This window comes from Gobius niger (assembly GCF_951799975.1).
Source record: "Gobius niger genome assembly, chromosome: 4".
NCBI lineage: Eukaryota > Metazoa > Chordata > Actinopteri > Gobiiformes > Gobiidae > Gobius > Gobius niger.
This window is the reverse complement of record NC_136855.1, coordinates 12,953,580-12,974,085: the sequence shown is the minus strand read 5'-3', so window position 1 is coordinate 12,974,085 and position 20,506 is coordinate 12,953,580. Positions and strand designations below refer to the sequence as shown.

Below are 20,506 nucleotides of genomic sequence, written 5' to 3'. Positions count from 1 at the left end.
AATAACAAAACAAAAATGAAGGCTTCAGAGTATGGTGTACTGTACTCTATAAGATACATGCAGCCTCTCTGGAATCGCCCATATATGGTCATGTTTGAAGCAGTTACGGGGGTAAACAAAGAGGAGAAAAATCTGAACTTTATATAATGACTTCAAAACTACTGAATTATGAATATAGTTTTCTACCCAATAAAGATACAAAGACATGGATGGGAATTAAAAGGTTCAACAGCCCATAATTAGATAAATAACAGAGAATGCTACCATGTTAGCATTGTGCTACATGCTAACGCTAGCTATGACTGCCGTTTTTCGCTCCTTCTGAACAATCTGCTGTGAAAAAACATCCATAAAGGGCCCGATTTAGACTTGACTTTATTTGTGTGTGATGAATAAGAATAAACAGGAGGACTGATGGGGGAAACAGGGGCCCCCTTGCCTTGTTCATACCAGTTGCTATTTTTGACTGTTACTTTTTTTATAGGAAGTCTTCATGCTGATCCAGTGTGTTTATCCAGTAATTGTGATTTATTGCTTTAAAGACTCCCTTCTCGTTCTCTCTTTCTGCACGTGTCTGCGCAAAAGGTGGTGATTTGAAGTGAATTACAGATAAGCTGCCGGTTTATGGCTGGCCTTTGTAGACAGCGCTCTTTGGTTACATTTGATCAGGAGCATAATATGAGGCTGCGAGCAAATGGATAAATGCAGATTACAGGCAAACTCTGAGATCATTTGTGAGGCCCTATGATTAAGACGCAAACACAAAAAAAGCCGAGTGGAAATGCAAATAAACCGGTTGCATGCGAGAAGTGTGTCGGGTGGTTACAGCCGGTGTCACAGTCAGGAGATGGTACAAAGCCTTAAGGGGGGACAGATGCAGGAGAGGAGATTAAAAAAAAGAGTTCAACACTGCCCACATTCTACTCGGCAAATGTTATAGTTACTACATTTGCAGTGGGAGATACCTATTACATTTGCGGGGAGTATTACGTTTGCGGGGTACAACAGACCCAAGATCTCCAAAGTTGCATATTCATGACACACCGTATAAAGCACTTATACTACATGCAGCCCCGTATTCAAAGTGACATTTCTTTGGATTGCATCAACATTAAAATAATCACTCAGAACAGCTGGATTAAATCTGCCTTAAGCACACGCAGGAAGCAGATCATGCACATACCAACACGATCTCATAAGCCCATTTCCCAGTGACAATTAATATTAGTTCATTTTTCACGTAAAGACTCTTGCCCTTTCCCGACAGAGTGGCAGTTTACTTTCTCCCTCGCTCATAAGAGGACATGCAGCCGGTCTGCGAGGCATTAGCGTCCTGATTCCTTGGTATTCGGAGCTCAAATACCAAAGCCGTGAATCAGATCTGGCTGGTTACAAGTGCAGGCTCCGGCTTTCTCAAAACAAGGAATATACTGTATGTAAAGTTTAATGGGATTTGAATGAGCATGACTGAGCGTCTGCAGTGTGAGCATGAGGCTGGAGAAGGAAATTGCTCATTTAAGTACAGAAAGGATCCCAAAATGAACTTTTCCAATGACCCAATTTACCTCATAAAGTCCTGAACAGATCAGAGGCGGATGCATTCAAAAGCTACATTATGCTCAAGTAAATTGTGTCTAGCTGCAAATGTGGGTTAAAATAAAAGCACTATACGTAGTTGTGGCACATTTGTAAAGCACATAAATACTTTCTTAATTAAGCCTTTATAAAACATTTCCAAAACTCTCCCGATCATTTTGTCAATCTTGTAATTGCACAGCATCCAAACAACTTCATGGCACCGTGAGGAACACACTTTGAAGCGCTGAACTGCTCAGAGCGGGTTTGGTGATGGATTATGGGCTTTAAAAAGTACAGATTGGAGCACGGAATTAGCTGGCTCTTGAAGTCTTTCCACGGGTTAAAAAAAAAACTATCCGCGTTTTGTTGCTGTGCTGTTTTCTATGTAAAATAGGCAATTTGTCCTTATTTCTTGATCAAATCTATCTCTCAGAGCTGCTTTTTCAGTGAGAGACAGAGAGAAACGGGCAGATCTGCATCATAGGAGGAGCACACGGACGCTGTACACAAGTAAAAAACAACATTTCAGCTGGCAGATTTTGGGCCATTTATCGGATAATTTGGGTGGATCTGGCTGCTGAGATCTGGTAACCCTGTTGAGTGGTAAGGATACGTATGGCCTCAAAAGAAAGAGCTTTATGGCAAAAGGAGGAGTTTTCTATGAGCTGCTGCTGCGGTGCTAAGAAAAGCTACTGGGGAAGATTCAAAGATTACTCAAAGATGCGCTAGTGGCCGGAAAAACAGCTCCAGCTATGTTGTTGATGAGAAAAACAACATTGTAACATGGTAAAAAAGCTCTAACAAGATCATTCTGCATTTGAAACTGATTAAATGAGTTTTGTGAATGATGTATAAATAAAGACGGAGGTATTTACAATGCTTCACGAATGGACAATCACAGGGTTTAATCAGGCGCACGTCTCTCAGCACGAGGTGAAGTGTGTGTATTTTGGCCAGTGCAGGTCATGACGCGCTCAGAGCTCGTCCAACCATCACGTCATGTTTATCTGACCTTAATGAAAGAGCTGCAAAGGCATAAACAAAGACCCAGCGAGATGCGTTCATTTGACAGAGTACGAAGTGATCTCATGGCCTCCGCTTCTGTTGCTGTTTTGGCCGGTGATGTTTGGTCAGTGAACTCCATTTTACCTTTCGATTTTGCAAACCGCTTTCGAGCAATGGTCCACGCTCATGAAAAACGGCAAAGTTGTCAGATAGATGATTGCGGGATATAGGGTGCCGGTGTCATTGACCTGCTCTTACCTGTGCAGCCGGTGGAGCCCTTGCGGACGGAGTAGCCCATGTCGCAGTGGCAGATGAAGGAGCCTTTGGTGTTTTCACAGTTCCCACTTAGACAGATGTTCGGGTTCAGCTCACACTCGTCCACATCTGTACAACAATGGAAATAATATAAGAATGTAAGGAATAAAATGTACAGCTGTGGCATATTGAGTTTATAAAGTTTCCGCGCCTTACTCTTTGTTTAGGTCATTCACTCTTACTCAAACTACAGCTGCTGCTGCTATTCTACTTATGCTAGTTATATATACAGAGCCATACTTCAGGGCAGGAGTGCAACTCACCCACATGATGCATGACTTAATAAAGTTATAATTCAAATGAAATAACTAGGCCTTCCCAGCATACTTTTAACTCACTCGAGAAACAATCAGGACTTGGGATTGACATTTTTCTAATAAAAAGGGCTTTGTGCAGAGCAGGCCTAACCCCTTTGTTGTAATAAGTATTGAAGGTTTATACACCCAAAATAATGTGTTCTTTGTGCCTTTTATTGGGAAAATCCACCATAGCAATTAGATCTTGTTTCTCAAATAGTGGAGTTTGGCTGATAGAATCCACATAAAAACAACCACGGAAAAGCAGATTTGCTAAAGGCACAAACAGCAGATGTTAAAAAACATTTTATTTGGAAGAAGAGTTTCCAGATCTCATCACGCCTAGCAACATTTAGTCTATTGTTGTTTATTCAGTACGGACACGATTAAGGTCCATATAGATTTAAAAGAAATACTATAGGCAAGTGATAAAAAGATAGTCCATAAAGTTATCAAACAGTCTTTACCCCAGGGGTCACCGAGCCTGTGCCGTTTGAGGCATCCCCTGTAGCCTTTGAGATTCTTCTAAAAAATATAGCAGATCAATTTCTTGTATCTTGATGCTAAAACTACAGTTTTTTGTGTTCTTGAATTTGTCATATAATAGGCTTAAAAGTTTAATAATTAAACAGTTTAACTTATTTTTAACTAGTAGCCCTTGAACAACGTAATGCTTTTGAAGTAGCCCTCAGCTCTAAATAGGTTGGTGACCCCTGCTTTACCCAATGCTTAGCCCTTTTCTTCCTATTCTAAATAAAGATGTACAATCTGGGAGCTCAGTCTCGTCAACTCCCTCTGGGTGTGATTGACAGGGCATAGAGAAACCCTACAAATTACGTATTTGCGTATGCATATTGTAATGCGTAATGCATATTTTCTCAAGTAGTTTGAAAACATTGGTAAGCTACTGCATGAAGAATCTATTGAACTTACAAAACAATGTGATCATTTTGAAATGTGTGAAATGAAACCCCTTTCAAAGCTTGCACTACGCTCCTCTCATGTTTTTGTTTTGGAGCAACTTCTAAATGTCACAGATTCCTTTGTGTTTCTCTCATTGTTCAAAATGCCGTAAATCAACCCCCGACTTAAGGCTTTATTTTCTCACATAAACACTCAGATCTTACTCACGAGGCCTGTTTCTCATGAGTCACTTCTTGGACAACCTTTACCGCGACCATTATGTTGTTTTGGCTAAACGTGCCCGAGCTGCTGGGTGTAATAAAGCGTGGAGAGAAAGGCAAGATGGGGTGCATGGGGGTGTGGTATTGAGAAGTTGAAATAACTTTGGATTGGATGAGTCAATACCTCTACTAATGCAACTGCTCTGCACCAAAACGTATCGCTGAAAGCAGTGAAATAAAGTATAGTCCGGTGTTCTTACCCAGGCAGGTCTTCATGTCCTCAGAAGACATGAATCCGTCGAAGCACAGACACTGATAAGTTCCTGGAGTGTTGGTGCACTGGCCGCCGTCACAGATGTCCGGACTCTCCTCGCACTCATCGATGTCTACATGGGACGAACACAATCAAAGACACAAACATTACGATCTGCGGTGGAGTAAAGAATGGCTTTGACGCACGTATGCGAAGTTGTAGAGCACTCGATATCAGTTTAAAGCAGGCCGCCAACTTTTTGGACTTAGACTGCTGCCTCTACAACTTGGCCAAGGATTATCTCTTTATTGATTCACTTGACCTTTATTTTACTAGAAAGGTCTGTACATGTTTTAGTGGTCGGGGAAACTGGAGGAAACCTACGCAGACAGGGGAACAACATGCAAACTCCACACAGAAAGGAATTAAACCAGGTCCCTCTTTTAGTGAGGAAAGAGCGTTAAACCACTCTGACTGCAGTTATAAAAAAGGGAGCAGGGATAATATTACTTCTATACTTTTAAGTATGTTCCTGAAATACCTTGAGAGTCAGTTAAAGAGCATATGCTAAAACATAGTTAACACAATTATATTTAAGATTTTGCTAGAAATTGTACCCAGTTTTATTTAGTTTGACCAATTGTGTGATGTTTATAGTTTCACTTCCTTCTGGACACTGACAGGAAGTGACATAGATGGAGGCAAACAATTTTAAACTGTTGCCGTGCCAACCATGTTATGTGATGTTTTTAGTCGTAGTCAAGTTTTAGTCATTTCTAAATGTGATCGTTTTAGTCATGTTTGAGTCAGACAAAAACTAAAAAGGCTTTAGTCAAGTTTTAGTCAGTTTCATTATAAAACCTTAATTTCAATAAGTATTAGAAATTAGAATAAATAATAATCATCTCTTGGCTTTGTAGCTTTTGATGAACAGATTAGTCTAGATTTATGGACGCTGGCAGAAGTGTCATTGTGAACAGGACTTTTCCCAAAAGCGCCTGCTCTCCTTGTCCTCTGATCATCGCTTCAGCGCCGTCTGCACATTTGTACATCAACATGCTTTCTGCGTTTATACGCTACTGTATTTAAAACTGTCCTGGGAAAAGATGTCAGACACGCTCCATGGAGGACGTTCGCTGATTGGAGCGGGGAGCGAGAGAGAGAGGGAGAGAGAGAGAGAGCGAGGGAGAGAGAGGGAGAGGGAGAGAGGGAGAAAGAGAGAAAGAAGAGAGAGAGAGTGAGAGAGAGAAAGAGAGAGAGAAAGAGAGAGAGAAAGAGAGGAGAGAGGGAAAAAGGAGTCGCTCTGTGTCACATGTACCGGGTGTGTTCTCCTGCTCCACGCACAAGCTCTGTTTGTGAAGGGTCTGATGAACCACTTACTGCCATTTTTGTGTTGTCTCGTCTCATTGATGCAAACACATAAACGTCTCGTCTTGTTTTAGTCAATTGAAAAAAGGTCAATTGAAATGATTCAAACTGCTATGGAACTTCGCCGCTATCTATGTCACTTCCTGTCATTAGCTTGGAAATTCAAGTCAACATAACCTTTCTTCATTAAAATTGCTGAAATAAAATGATTATTATTGTCATCCAAAATGTAATAGCATGTCTGCAGGACGCCATGAGGTGCAGTATTATTACATGTCAAATGGCACTCATAAACCTCTACTTCCACACATTGAGAGGTTCCCACAGCTGGCGACAGTCAACGCAAACTCTACCCAATACAAAACTTTTATAAAAGCCAGTGTCACTGTGAGCTCATGTGGTGTGTGAATCCCAAATCACTGTTGCTGCGCTGCCTTGATCTGGACCCGTCCAACGAGAGCCACATCAAACGAGCTGAAACCATCTCCAAACATGAGCCGTCTAAGTAATCAACACTGTAGTCTCATCAGGGAGGGCCATCAATCACCGCGCGGGAATACACAGCCAGCACATGCAACGCAGCGTAAGCCTAATCTAAATGTCTCTCCGCTTTGTTCTAGACCTGGCTTTGAACGCGGATCATGTGACGGGCTCTCTGTCAGCAACAAATCTCTTCTCGATACTTGACGTTTGTTCTGCATTAGAGGGCTGTCCAAACCAAAATACATATGAAGACTCAAATGGTGAGCAGCGAAGAATGAAAGCACATTACTTTGGTACCTTAGTAAGATCTGACAGATCTGTAGTTTCAGTGCTCGTAGTGAAAAAAAAAATCAGATGAGATTGTTTAGGGGTAAAAGAAAAAACACACTTTCCTAAAAGTGGTTTGCACTGAGAGAAAAAGTGAATGGTCTCTTTTCTCCATTTTAAGATCAATAAAGTCTTATCTTTTCTTCACATGATGCTACAGATCAACTATCAGTTATATATATCTATATATCATATATCATATCTATGATAAATAATTTTCCGCACTATCTTTGGGACTATTTTACATTAATATAAACAACTCACATAAAGTGATCTGATCATTACAACTTGTGCATTACAAATATCTTTATTCTAAAAGCATTTAATAAACTAAATACAAACACAGTGGCCGATTTTATTTTTTTAGGCCACTTTAAGTATTTCTATCATAGCTTCTGACTCAGCCTTGTTTAGTAACCGCTAGCTTTAGCATGCTGTTGCTAGCCACAGCATTTTGCACAGCAATAAAAATACATTTGCTGAGGTTAAAACTCAGCAATTGAATTCTCCAGGTTCTTAGCTATAACATGACATACAGCATGCCATTTTCACTAAGATTTAGGTGGTAAAAGTTGTGTTTTTAAGTCGGTGAGAGTTGAAATTGGTATCGGTTCAGATCGGATATTTATAGCCGACACCCAATATCGTATTTTCTTCAGTATCGGCTCCAAAATCCGATACCAGTATCGGATTGGTGCATTCCATTAAAAGTTTTGAGCTAAATGCAGACAGAAGAGCTTTATGTCCTATGATAGCATTCTACCTCTGAAATTACTGTTTCCTGAACACGTACATCAACAGTTAATTTAAAGCACGAACAAATGAATAATAAAAAAAAAGTTAATATTCTGTATTAAACTTGTCAGTTATTTGCATACACATTTAAACTTACAGGCTATCACGTTGCCTACAATTTCGGCATAAGACCAGTTTATAATGTGAGACGTCTTTACTGACCAGTGCAGCTGCGGAGGTCGGGCATCAGGGCGTATCCGCTGCGACAGCTGCACTCGTAGCTCCCCTCCGAGTTTGTGCAAAACGTCTCACAGCCGCCGTTCTCGATCGTGCATTCATCAATATCTGCGCGGACAAAACAGAATATTTAAAGACTCTATGTAAGCTACACATTTACGTTCAAATGTAAAGTGTCTGTGTGTAAAACTCACCCACGCACTCCAGCCTGTTCTCGGTGGACTTGTAGCCGGTGTCGCAGGTGCACTGGTATCGCCCGATCATGTTCACGCACTGTCCATGTTTGCATAGTCGGTCGCTCAACTCGCACTCGTTTATATCTGTGAAAGAGATGGTTTGATCAGTTTTATTCTGACTTTAAACTACACCTTGAATTAGGTTTACTGGCAAACTAGAGGTAAATGAAAAATTACCTCGCAAGTAATAGGTGGAGTAATACATTGTTTGGATCTGGCTAACACTCATTTCCCTTCTAAACTTGTGTATTTAGTCTTTAAATTACTTTTTACTTACAGCAAAAATCTAAATGTTGCTTAAGTATTGGGCTTCGAAGTTCATTTAGGCTCTGAATTAGATATTGAAAAATCCTGAATGGAAAAACTTCAAAATCATTTTAAGTATACAACTGTAAATTTAAAAACCTAAAAATTCCAATTAGTTATCAGCATTTGGGCAGAAGGCAGCAATACTGTAGGTTTTCCAGATAAGTCTAAGGGCTTAGAAAGGCTGAAGGGAACAGATTTTTAGAATGGGAACATGTCCCAGCAACAAAATGGGTAGTTCCACTTTTAGGCTGAACGTGACACACATTTTCCCAGATTGATTCACTATTTGACGACTTTAAGAGCAAGTCCCTCTCCCATGATGACAGTATTAGTGCCATGAAACGAACCCGGCCATAAACAGTTTAACAGAGCACCACAGAAACCAGAGGATTACGCTAGAAACCACTAAATACAGTTGGATCAACATGAGGGTGACGCCACAGAGAAGTTTAACCAAAACAATGACAACAAGTTTACATAGGAACAAAATGTCACTGGAAACTGAAACCAAAACAAAGCATTGTGCAACTTTCAAGCACCAAAACAGAACTTATTTGTGAGTAATTAAAGTCAGAAATGAGTTCAAATGAAAGGAAGCTAAAAATCAATTTAAAAATAGATCAGATTTTATGTATTAAGTAAAATTGGTTGATTACTGGATACATTTTACAAGCAACCACCCGAGTAAAAAAAAAACATTCAGGCGTTAGGTACAATTGGTATAGTACTGACATTTACAGCCAAGTTCTCACATAACGTGCCGCCAGAACCTGATTTTCCACAATTGTACATTATGTGTAATAGTCAGCACCCCTCTTCATTTTGGGAAAAAAGATAAAATGAGTAGACACTCACCCAGACAGGCCGATCCGTCGGGGGAGATCTCGTGTCCTTCAGGGCACAAACACTGGAAACTGCCCTCAGTGTTCACACAGTCTCCTCCTCGACACAGCAGCGGGTTCCTCTCGCACTCATCAATGTCTGAAGAAGAAGAGATTATTACATAACATTATATTATAACATTATTATCATTTTCCTTTAGACTTTGGCTTTAAATTATTCTGCATTTGCGCTTGTATTTGTAGACTAGATTGTCCCTGCAGGGAAAATTTACCCATCCTTCAGCCTGTGCTACTCATTTTTAGTTTGGAAGAGCTTGGTCAAGAATATCTAGCTGGTAGTGAATAAACTATATCACTTTCTGTTGTTACTACAAAATCAATTGGCAGCTAACATTACCAACATATTGTAGTGACGTATCTGGGTCTATAAAAAATAAAAGCTGAGATTACCTAGAACGTATAATTTTTTTTGTTTTTAACCTTAATCCTGACTGAAATCCTGCTGAATGTGTAAAGGGTGTATTGCAGTCAGTTGCATTCCCAGTAAAACAAATCCCATCAATGTTTCAAGTCAACTCAAAATGTAATCAAAGTTCAACTCAAGGGGCTAACAATGTGTTGAAGACTGACTTCTACAATCCAGCTACTGCACCAAAATTAGTAACAGACGTAAGAAAAAAAAAAAAAAAATCACAGAGAATTGGCGTATTGGCAATTCATAAGTTTAACACACAGGTGGCTGCAATGTTAGGCTTGGTCGGTGTTACATGCAGTACATGGTGGAGTGGAGGTACTGATAAACTCCACTCCAAACTGCTATTTCAAAGCAAACAACAGCTCTTTGTAGCACATGGCATGTTGCTCTATTAAAGGTCAACAGCATAATTAAGCGCAATTATCTTATCTGGGCCAAATGGGGTGTTTTTTACAGTGTGTTTGTGACGACACTTGGGCAGAAAACTGCGGGTCATTGTACGCACCCCGGGGTATTGGCTGAACCACAGTTAAACAATCCCCCCCCCCTCTGTAAATCCAAGACTACGTCAGGCCGTCTGAACAGCAGATTCCTGGGCGAGAGTGTTCGCAGAGAGGCACCTCATCCGCGTCTTATGGCCCAAATGGGAGTCAGGATCGAGGGGGTAGGGGGGGTGGACTGTGCTACGGGTTTCCCCCACTTTTACAAATGTTTATGGGCTGGCAGGACACTACGCACTCTGATATGGCATTTTAACGAGCTGTAAAGGGCTGTTTTAAAAGGGACCACTTTCACAGGCCAGCAACCAGAATCAAGCATCTTAGAAGAATGCCAAAAACGGGGGAAACCATGTCGAATTTTTTAATCATTCGTGTAGTGGATTCGCCGTCTAAACCTGCATTCTTCTTGGACTAAGCTGTTTTGTCTACTGGACCTGATTAAGTCCCAGTTTATTCCCGCTTTTGGATGTAGTTTCGTCACGGTTTTACAGCTTGTTCACATTTTCATACCCTCTATTGACTGTTCGCATGCAAATAAACATACCCAGACTTACCCATACAGTTTTTCATCATCATAAAACCACTCTCGTATCCTTCGAAGCACTCGCACTCGAAGTCTCCAGGAGTGTTGAGGCATCTGCCCTGACCGCAGAGATCCGGAGAAATGCGGCACTCATCAATATCTTCAAGGGGAAAGAAAAACATTGTATCAATTAACTGATAAATTGTTCCCTGAAAGTTGCAGTAAAACATGTCTCGTGGAGAAGGTCTGCTGAAATCATAAAAATCTGTAATGGATGCAAAACGTGTCATAAAATTGTTGTTTTCGCAGCAATTTTCATTAACAACAGTGAAGTCATGGTTTTGGTATTGTATGCTATTAGGCAACGGAATAAAACATAATTTGGTTTCCTCTTATTATATTGAAAGAAAAACGTCAAATTCAAGAACAAAAGGGATAATAAAAAATTGGCTTCTTTTCATATTTCAAACCACAATTTAGCGATGTCCAAAGAAGTCTTTTTAGCAGTGGAGGAAGAAGTTGTTTCCTTAAGTAAAAGTAACAAATATGCACAGATACCAAGAGGTTTTTTTCCACATAAAAAGTTACATAGTGTACCTTTAAGTGAAGGTAAGCGCATTGGATGGAGGATAAGCAGAAAAAGTCTGAAAGTACTTGGCATAGACTTTGAAAACTACCGAAAGAGCTACAGAAAAATGTGCATTATTTGTGCTGCTGGTGTTTCCACACATTATAATTGTGACGTTTCTAATCAAAAAGACTTTACTGAAGTACAAAGAGGTTTCTTCATAAATCAATGTGTTTGAACCTCATTATGAAATTCAGCACCTGGATTTAACTAACTGTTCTGATGTGTGGTGGCTGCAGTTATTCAGGTCTAGGTGTGCGGTGATCAAGCTAAAGCTGGCCTTTTTTTTTTGTCCGACTTGTTTTTGTTTGTTTGTTTGTTTTGGGGGGGTCTGTACTTTTTACTTTGCTACGTCCCACCACTGCGTTTCAGCAAAATACACAGGAGTATAGCTTCAATGCCGTTTCACCAAATGGACGAGCTCCAAGAAGCCGAAAGCAGCCTGGCTCTCATTAGACGCAACCAGCTACGAGGAGGCAATGTCCTTTCCATTTTATTGTAATGGAAGTTGGCAGAAACAGTTGGAAAGAGTGGAGCTGGTTAAGACTGGTTAGACTCGTACAGATGCGGAGTTTGTGCGGCTGATGAGAAGATACAAATTGTTAGTAGGTAGCGTTCAGTTCAGAAGTAATTTGTTTGAAGGTATAACAAAAGCCAGAGACACACAACCTGGATTTAAAGTCTCTCATGAGATAATTACAGCATGTTCAGCAACGTTAAAAAAAAGAGGCCGGCTGAGGCCTGAGTATATCAAGCCACCAGGTTATTCTATCAGTGGTGACAAAGCCAAGATTCGTGACTTAAAGGTGATGTCTTCATAGAGTATTAGAATCCAATGATTTTTGCTCCTTAATGTCAGTATATGTGCACCAGCCCTAACTCATGGACCGCTCCACATTTTCCTTTTATGTCTGATATAGCAATACAAGCTCAAAAAACACAATTTCAGACAGTGTTTAGCCCAAGTCTAGGCCTGTTAGAGACCTGGCTTAGATCTGGTGGCACTCGGAAAGCTACATATTTTCCTAAGTGGAACTTGGTGTGAAACGTTTTGAGAACCTCTGCTCTGAAGTAACCAAGTCAGACGCAGCTGATGGAGAAAAACAAATAACCTACATATCTGAAGGCATGCAGAGATTTGAACAAGTGAGTAAATGATCATTTTAGCTAAAGGAAGCTCTGCAACACTCACCAGTGCAGTTCCTCTCGTCAGAGTCCAGCGCGTATCCATTGTCACAGCGACACCTGAAGCTGCCGATGGTGTTTCTGCATCTCCCATTGGAGCAAAGTGTGTTGATCATTCTGCATTCATTTATATCTGAAATAAAGAGAGGGAGAAGGGTAGAGAAGTGGTGTAATCTTTAGCGTGATTATATGGGAGAGAGATATAGTATTGCATGCTGTTTCTTGCAATAATCAACGGAATGTCATAAATGGTACTATTGAAATAGCTGCAGTTTCAACTCCTTTTTAATTAGTAAGTGCTTGAGGAAACAAGGAACAAGTTATGATGTAGTTTACCTTTCAAAAATGGCCTCCCGTTGATGAAGTCTCCGCGGTGAGAGAAGCCCGGGCCACGGGGGCAGAGCTGGGTGTACTGAGCGCTGCCTTTCTCCGGACACTCGTCGCATTCGGGACCCCAGGCCACGCCCACCGAGCAGCAGCAGGCGTCCACGCGGTGCTTCCCCGGGACAGGGGCGGCACAGCGCTCGTCGTCATGGGACATGTAACAGTGCTCGGTCCGCAGGTCTGCAGCCCAAATGACACATTTAAGACACGTGAGCGCTGTGTTTGGCTTGTGCTGTGGACGCTACAGTCAGTTACAGTAATACATATAGTAACGTGTTATAGTAAAAACGGTGGGTGAATCTTTTGTTTAGGAGGTTAACGTAAACATTTCGTAACATTTAAATTCTTTAAAGCCTTGTCTAATCCCCAAATTGCTGAATTCAATTTGTACCACAACAAACAGAGAGCTGCAGTAGCAACACGTTACAGCTAATCAACTACATAAAGCTGGAAAGAGGAAGCCTGAGGTTATTATTCGAGTAAAAGGGGCAAAAAAAACCTACGAGTACACAAATTAGTGGTAAAGTAGTAAAAAAAATGTCGAATGTTGACTGAGCGATTTTCCCACAATACAAAGTCGAAAAGCTCAAACCAAAAGGCGTCAAAGCTGAGTCACGCCCAAGGAGAAAACGCTAAATTAGAGGGATATTCTTTCCGCATAAAATCAAATTATAGATTTTTATCCAGCCGCTGCCTTGTGCAAATAAACTATTGGCAGCAAAAGCCGAGGAAAGAGCCTTGAGACTGAAGACAAGAAGATGCACCGTGTTGAAAAATATAGGTCCTTTGGTTGTAGTTGTTACTCTTTATATGTTCATTTATTAACTTGTCTGACACTGAACTTTGAAAATAACTTGATGAATGACATGAATTACGTATCTGATGGTTATCAGACTTAACCCATATAGTAGGAGGCAGAAGTTCAAATTTAATTGTCTGTGTAGAAACGGTCGAGTAAAATATTGTAATATAGTATTGTTATTGCAACACAAGACAATTACTGATCATTGCAGTTTTTCCCTCATATATAGCACAGCCGAGCTACCGCCAGAAAAGACACTGCTTGCATGCATTACACATTAGTGGAGCTGAATAGCACGATAAAATGAGAGTAACCAGACAAACAGCACTGAGTACAGTTAACTATCCCTATTACCACCTAATTATCTGGATATATCCTCCAATTACCACACTGTAATTACCAAACTGTAGTGTTAGCTCAATAAGACGACCACCCACCGATGCACATCCTGCCGCTCACGTCCACAGTCATCCCTGGAGGACACTGACAGACGAACGAGCCCTGAGTGTTCACGCACTTCCCGTTGATGCACACGCCGGGGAATATCTGACACTCGTCCACGTCTGCGATGAAAACATATATTCATTACAGCTAAAACAACCAGGTCATTTTAATCTGCAGCACAATTCAATAGGGGATAGTGAGGAGTATGTAATTTTGCCTCTCACTCAGGGGAAATCATTAATAAAAAATGTCAATGAATACATCTCTTTAAAGCTAAACTTTGAGGATGAATTTCAATTTGTTGTCCTACTACTTAAGTGTTAGTTATATATTATGTTATTATAAAAAGTTATTATTTCCCATTAAAGAGAGATGAATGGTAGCTTACTCACCTTCACAGTTATTTCCTCTGACTCTTGCGTAACCCTTTCCACAGATCGGATCTGTAATATCAATATAATCAAAATCATTACCTTATGTTTGCATTAGCACAGAGAATATCATTTTTCTTGTATATTTTAGTCTTTCCGACCTTTTTCACATTTGGCGCAGGGGCTGCCCCAGGCCTCTCCGAGCGTCGAGCAGCAGTGGGACTTGAGTGTGGCTCCGTTGATGTTCACCTCACAGCGATTGTTGATGATTTTCAGCCAGCAGGTGCTTTTCGTCGTCTCTGGAAGAAAACAAAAAGTGCTTTTCAAAATATATATATAGAATATGTTTCATGTTTCATCTGTCTTGCAGTTGTTGTCATTTTCTTAGAGGAAGAGAAAATGATGCAGAGGTCAAAGTCAAATGAAGCAGTTTATAAAGAGAAGAGGCAAAATAGTAACAGAAGTACATTAATTACAATACCTATGCACTCCAGCTTGGTGTTGTCCAGGGAACTGCCCACAGAACACAGGCAGACGAAGGAGCCCATGCTGTTCACACAGTCTCCATTGATGCAAGGGCTGGATTTACACTCGTCCACATCTGATAGAAAGAAGTACTTTACTAAGCTCATTTTCTAATAGCCCAGGTGTATTTACACTTAGTTGCTCCCTGCTTCTTTTGATATTATGCACTCAGATGTCCATTGGAGGACTTTATTCCTATATTTGGGCTATTTATCACTGCGAAAACCATTTATAGAGTGTGTGGTTAAAAATAAACTGTAGTTTCTATTAGGGGTGTAACGGTTCACGGGGATGTATTGAACCGCTTCGGTTCGGCCTGTGCGGTTCGGTCCACTTGCGTACCGTTTCGGTGTATTATTTTCATTAAATAAAGTTTATTATTAACGTCATATCAAGTGCCGCGGAACAAAGTTCCTACGCGAGTTTCCGCACGGATGCTATTGAAGCTGCATGAGTAGCTGAGAGAAACTGCAGTCGTTGAAGGCGCTGGCTTTAAGTATTTGATTAAAAGTCTTGAGCCTCGCTACAATATCCCATCACGTCCGCACTTCAGCCAAAAAGTTATACCAGCGCTCAGAGCCGGTTCTTCCTATACGCAAACTACGCAAGGTGCGTAGTGTTGCTTCACTGATCAATCAACGCGTTGTTACGGGGACAGGCTCTTACAGCGCGCACTCACTCTCCGCCTACTTCGCCACATATAACACCAAAACGGAGTAGTCTGGTGAAGTGAATGAGCAGGAGAGACTGACCGCCTTCCCCCTGTCTCTTCCAAAGCGCGAGTGCTTCTCCGCTCGTGTCCCCGCTCGGCCGTCTGTTTCCCGGTGCTCGTTTCGCCTCATGCGCGGCTCCTCTGCGGCTGCATCACGTCACTCGTGTCCGGGCGCTGCTCTCCTGTTTTCTCTGCGCGGACTCTGGGCCTCACTCTCATTTAAACTCTCTTCTTATTGTGTCTGTTGAGTCTAGAGTATCCGGACAGTAGTTTGGCGAATGGACGAGAGTAAAAAGCCGTTCTCCGTGCCCTTTTTGTTGAGTTGAATCCACATGGTTCTCATGAGCGCAGTTACTTACAGTAACTCTGGTTCTATGAATGTGCACAGTCTAAAAGGGGTTGGGCGACTCACAGGCTAATTCTCAGCGGTAAGACAGAGACAACAGTCAGGAGCAGGTTTCAGGTAGTTTTAAATCAGCGGTTCCCAATCTGTGGGTCAGGGACCAGAGGTGAGAGAATGGGACCATTTGCCATTTACTATTTTAAAAAGGGAAATAGACTAGTAGTAGTCCTAAATCCCAGTGGCTTAGCGGTTAGTGGTCCTCACACAGGGGGTCGCTTTTATTTATTTTATGCAAGAATTCTATTGTGTATTGGCACCTTTTCAAAAGAAAAAATTATTTAGTTCTTATTTATTTGTACCGAAAATTAACCGAACCGAGCCCTCCAAAACCGTGAACCGAACCGAATACAATTTTAGCGTACCGTTACACCCCTAGTTTCTATAGATAATCATATCTTAACAAACATATCTTGTCCACCCTAGTGATTTTGCCTCCTTCAGTTGTGAATATTTATAAACGGTTCTGACCTTCGCACACGTCGGTTGTGGGGTCAAACTGGAATCCTTTGTGGCACTGACAGGTGAAGCTGCCCGGAGTGTTCCTGCAGTGGCCGTTCTCGCAGAGGCGTCTATTCATGAGACACTCATCGATATCTGAGGGACAAGAGAACAAGTGTCGTAACAGATGAGAACAACATTTCTGTGGCAGTTTTAAACACAGGACAAACCCAAAAGACGACAAGCCAAAAACATAAATACGCTCTAAAGTCTAAAGCTACTGACACAAAGTAGCCCCAACAGAATTTTGTACTGATGTACTGTGTTCTCTCATGTTACACCACACTGTCTCTTTTATCAGCAGATAATCAAGTAACAATTGAATCAGTTATACTAAAATGTCACACGATTTGTACAATGTCTGTCTCTTATACAATTTCCATGGTATCTTTGTATTTGATTGTAAAAATATAATGTAATTTTCAGCACAAAATATTCCTTCAGATAAAGATCAAAATGTTCTACAGTAATAATTATATGCACAGAATTATCAATTTAATTAGGGCTTTTAGCCAACATTTTCAGGTGGAACGAGCTGCAGATTCTTGGCCATACAACATATTGATACCTGCTCAAATCAGCATCTAGTTGAGGTAAACCTGTTATGAGTTCAAAACAACTCACCAATGCAGTTTTTTCCAGTCTGATCGACCTCAAAGCCTTCATTGCACGTGCACATGTATGTCCTCAGCATGTTCTCACACACTCCGTTCTGGCAGAGGTCAGGATCCAGTGCGCATTCATTAATATCTGGAAAACAAAACAAAAAAATAGCAAAAAATGTAATATCATATACCCATTAAAATGATCAGTCTTATTTCGTAATGTTACCTCTCCCATCTCCAGTAATACCACCACCGCTGGGACACAAAGCCAGGAACTCAGCTGCAACAGAGTGAAAATGAAAAAAAAAGGTGTGATATATATAATGTATATACATCACGAAAGGGCATTCTAGCACATCGATGATATTGTGATGAATGCAGTTTGAGGGCGGAACAGCTCCGGTGATGAATAATGCAGTCTAAAGCAATGTACAGCCTATATAAAACCATTGCTTTATTATTATCATTGCTAACCTCTTTCAGAAGAATATAAGTAGGTGGCTGACCAAACTCATGACCGAACTAACCACTAACACGGCCCTACAGTAAAAAGCTAAATCACATTAAATTTTCTTCCATTATGCCATTGACCACTCACATCTTTGACAGATTTGTTTTTGATTTTGTGAGAGGGGAGAACTTACGAGAGCTCTGCGGAGGACAGGGCTGGCAGGGCTCCCCGTAGGCATACTCCGGGTTGGCACAGCAGCATTCAGACTTGGTCACTGCCCCAAACAGCGGTCGAATGCACTGGCCACGCCGGTACCCGCCGTAACAAGAGCTGCGCATGTGTGTGTCTGTTTCAAACGGCAAAACAGAAACAATATGTGAGATTTGAGGTTAGAAAAAGGCAGGATTTGAGTTAGATAAACAACATTGGCAAAAACAAATGGCTCTTCTGTTGAATATCCAAGGTTTTGATTCGTTCGCCTCCGCTGATCTCATCCTGGCAAAACTAATGCAAACAACAGCTTTTCAACACAGAATGCACAATGATCACATGGAGCCAATAGAGAAAAGTGGAGGAAATTCTAGGTTACGACAGGATGGTGAAGAAGTAAAAGAGCAAAAACAAATGTCAAATTCACGCACTTTCAAGGAACCTTTCAACGTTTCTTTGTTTTTGTTTGTTTTTTACAAAGTAGTAATATCTAACTGGTCAGATTGTACAGGTTTCCAGTTTATCTATGATCATTTGACAAAGTGGCCAAAGGTGTTCGTACATTGTCAAATCAAATGCATCTTACCCACACAGACGCGTCCATCGAGGCCCACTGCCATCCCCGCCATGCACTCGCACCGGAAGGAGCCCTCCGTGTTCACACAGTGTCCGTTCATGCACATCCCCGGAGTCTCACACTCGTCAATGTCTGAAACACAGAGCGGGAGGCGAGAAGTCTTACCATCTTTTACTGCAGAACGTGAACTACCATGAACTGCTTTTCCACACCTGTATAGACTGATGGCATATTTTGAACAGCTCAGAAAGGGTCTAGTTTAGGGACTTTCACAAGAACATCCAAAACCAAAGAGAGTATAAAGAGAGTATAAGAACAAACAACCAACCAAAACAAGATTAGCTTCCTTAAAGCAGAACTAAGTAACTTGTCAAATCCTTTTCGTAGTCAATGTGGGGGTTATACAAGTGTTAATGGTATGATTGGGGGGTCTTTCATCTTACCCTGGTGTCCCTGTCTAGAAAACCACCCTTGCAACTTTCCCGCCTCTGGGTCGGCAGCGCAATACGCACTAATGGAATCACAAAGAAGAAGCTAACAGGCTAACGGGCAAAGCTAACTGCGGGCTAGCGCCACTTTAGCAGTGTTTACAGCCAGGTTTGAGTGTAAAAAAACATCTCCATTGTGAAATTGGGTTGTAACACAATGTACAATATCCCTCTCTACCTTTGTCTTTTCTGTCAGCGTAGTATTTACTCTCACAGACAATTAATGAGTAAAAAAAAACGCTAAATGCTACGACACCTGCAGTGACCTCTGGGGGCATAAGTTACTTAGTTCTGCCTTAAACCTGCGTGAATGAAGGAAATATGTTTTTGGTGAGGGAATGTTACAACATGGCTGACCGCTCAAAAAAGGCGATTTTGCATGACCCTTTCACAAGAATACTTCTTTATGTATCGTTCTGTCTCCAAAATGTGCAGTTGGCGCGGAGCAAAGTGTTGAAGTAATGATTTGTTTTGTCTAACTGTGTCGAAGGATTCAGAGAAACACTCAGACCACAAGTCCCTTAAGAAAACCTATTTCACAAATGACTGCATACATCAGCACACGTTTCCACACCCTAGTCTCATGTTTGTTTGTTTTGGACCGCAAAACGGGGCCAGTGTCTGAGATCAAGGCGACGTATCCGAGGCTAAGTTGGCAAAGAAGTGCTATGTTTTTTTAAATACGTGAAACAGCCATTAATTTAGCTCAATTAATGATTTCATGCTCCAAGGTAACTCTGACATTACATTTTTACATCATAGACTTTTACTAGGCAGCCAAATCATTTTCCACTTAAGCTCACAGGCTGCGTTGGGACCGTGGTTTTTAGCACGGCCCCTCTTCTCACATGCACAGCTGCTCTGCCAGGGCGCTCAGGGGGTTTTCCAACAAATTTTGGGGGGATTTTCAACCGGAGTGCAAAGGCGTGTTCGCTACATGCCGGAGAGTATATTGCCGTTACAAGCTGAGAAAAGAGGTCAGGAGAAACACTTGGCCTGAAACCAATGCGATGATGCAGTCAGTGAAAATTGTATATGGTCTATAAAGTGTGGGGAGACCAGTATAGGATGAGACAATGTTTCACAACCAGGGGAATGAAGAGGTATGTGAGAACTTTGCAACTACACTTGGGGCACTTGGGATTATGTTATGGTTTGTTTCAATATGAGAAATAACTATCTGAGATTTCAAGTTAGCCACTTACAGGACCACTAGTTTGACAGTGGCGTTGGAAGTTTATTTTAACCAAGGGTGCGCACATACAGTAGGCATCTTCTCCGCCCCTCCACCGGCTGTATATCTTATTATGTGTGGAGAGACGCACCTACACACATGCGCCCGCTCGTGTCCAGCAGGTACCCAGGTTTACAGATGCACTTGAAGCTCCCATCTTCGTTTATACACAGCCCGTTCAAGCACATGTTTCTGATCAGGCACTCATCCTGGTCTGTGGAGGAGGAAAACAACGAAAAAGCAGTTTAGCGCTAATTTCTGTGCACACGAAACATTGTTGTTTGTCCATCAGAAAGTACATGGATTGGAATAACTGCTGGGTAATAGCAAGAAATGCTTTGTGTGGATGTTATTTGAGCTTTAACATGATCAGGTGACAAAGG

General features: G+C 41.3%; 1 protein-coding gene across 1 annotated transcript in view; it reads right to left on the bottom strand.

The window, feature by feature from the left end:
• fbn1 (fibrillin 1) overlaps positions 1–20,506 on the bottom strand; it is an 88,138-nt gene that overhangs the window by 30,528 nt on the left and 37,104 nt on the right. Inside the window, exons 15-32 of the mRNA XM_079555138.1 lie at positions 20,215–20,337; positions 18,411–18,533; positions 17,808–17,960; positions 17,390–17,443; positions 17,183–17,308; positions 16,529–16,654; positions 14,902–15,021; positions 14,582–14,719; positions 14,442–14,492; positions 14,043–14,168; positions 12,756–12,983; positions 12,427–12,552; positions 10,638–10,766; positions 9,122–9,247; positions 7,916–8,041; positions 7,707–7,829; positions 4,579–4,704; positions 2,842–2,967 (exon numbers count right to left, since the gene is read on the bottom strand). Of these exons, the coding sequence (XP_079411264.1) occupies positions 2,842–2,967; positions 4,579–4,704; positions 7,707–7,829; positions 7,916–8,041; positions 9,122–9,247; positions 10,638–10,766; positions 12,427–12,552; positions 12,756–12,983; positions 14,043–14,168; positions 14,442–14,492; positions 14,582–14,719; positions 14,902–15,021; positions 16,529–16,654; positions 17,183–17,308; positions 17,390–17,443; positions 17,808–17,960; positions 18,411–18,533; positions 20,215–20,337 (2,250 nt within the window). The remainder of the gene's footprint in view (positions 1–2,841; positions 2,968–4,578; positions 4,705–7,706; positions 7,830–7,915; positions 8,042–9,121; positions 9,248–10,637; positions 10,767–12,426; positions 12,553–12,755; positions 12,984–14,042; positions 14,169–14,441; positions 14,493–14,581; positions 14,720–14,901; positions 15,022–16,528; positions 16,655–17,182; positions 17,309–17,389; positions 17,444–17,807; positions 17,961–18,410; positions 18,534–20,214; positions 20,338–20,506) is intronic.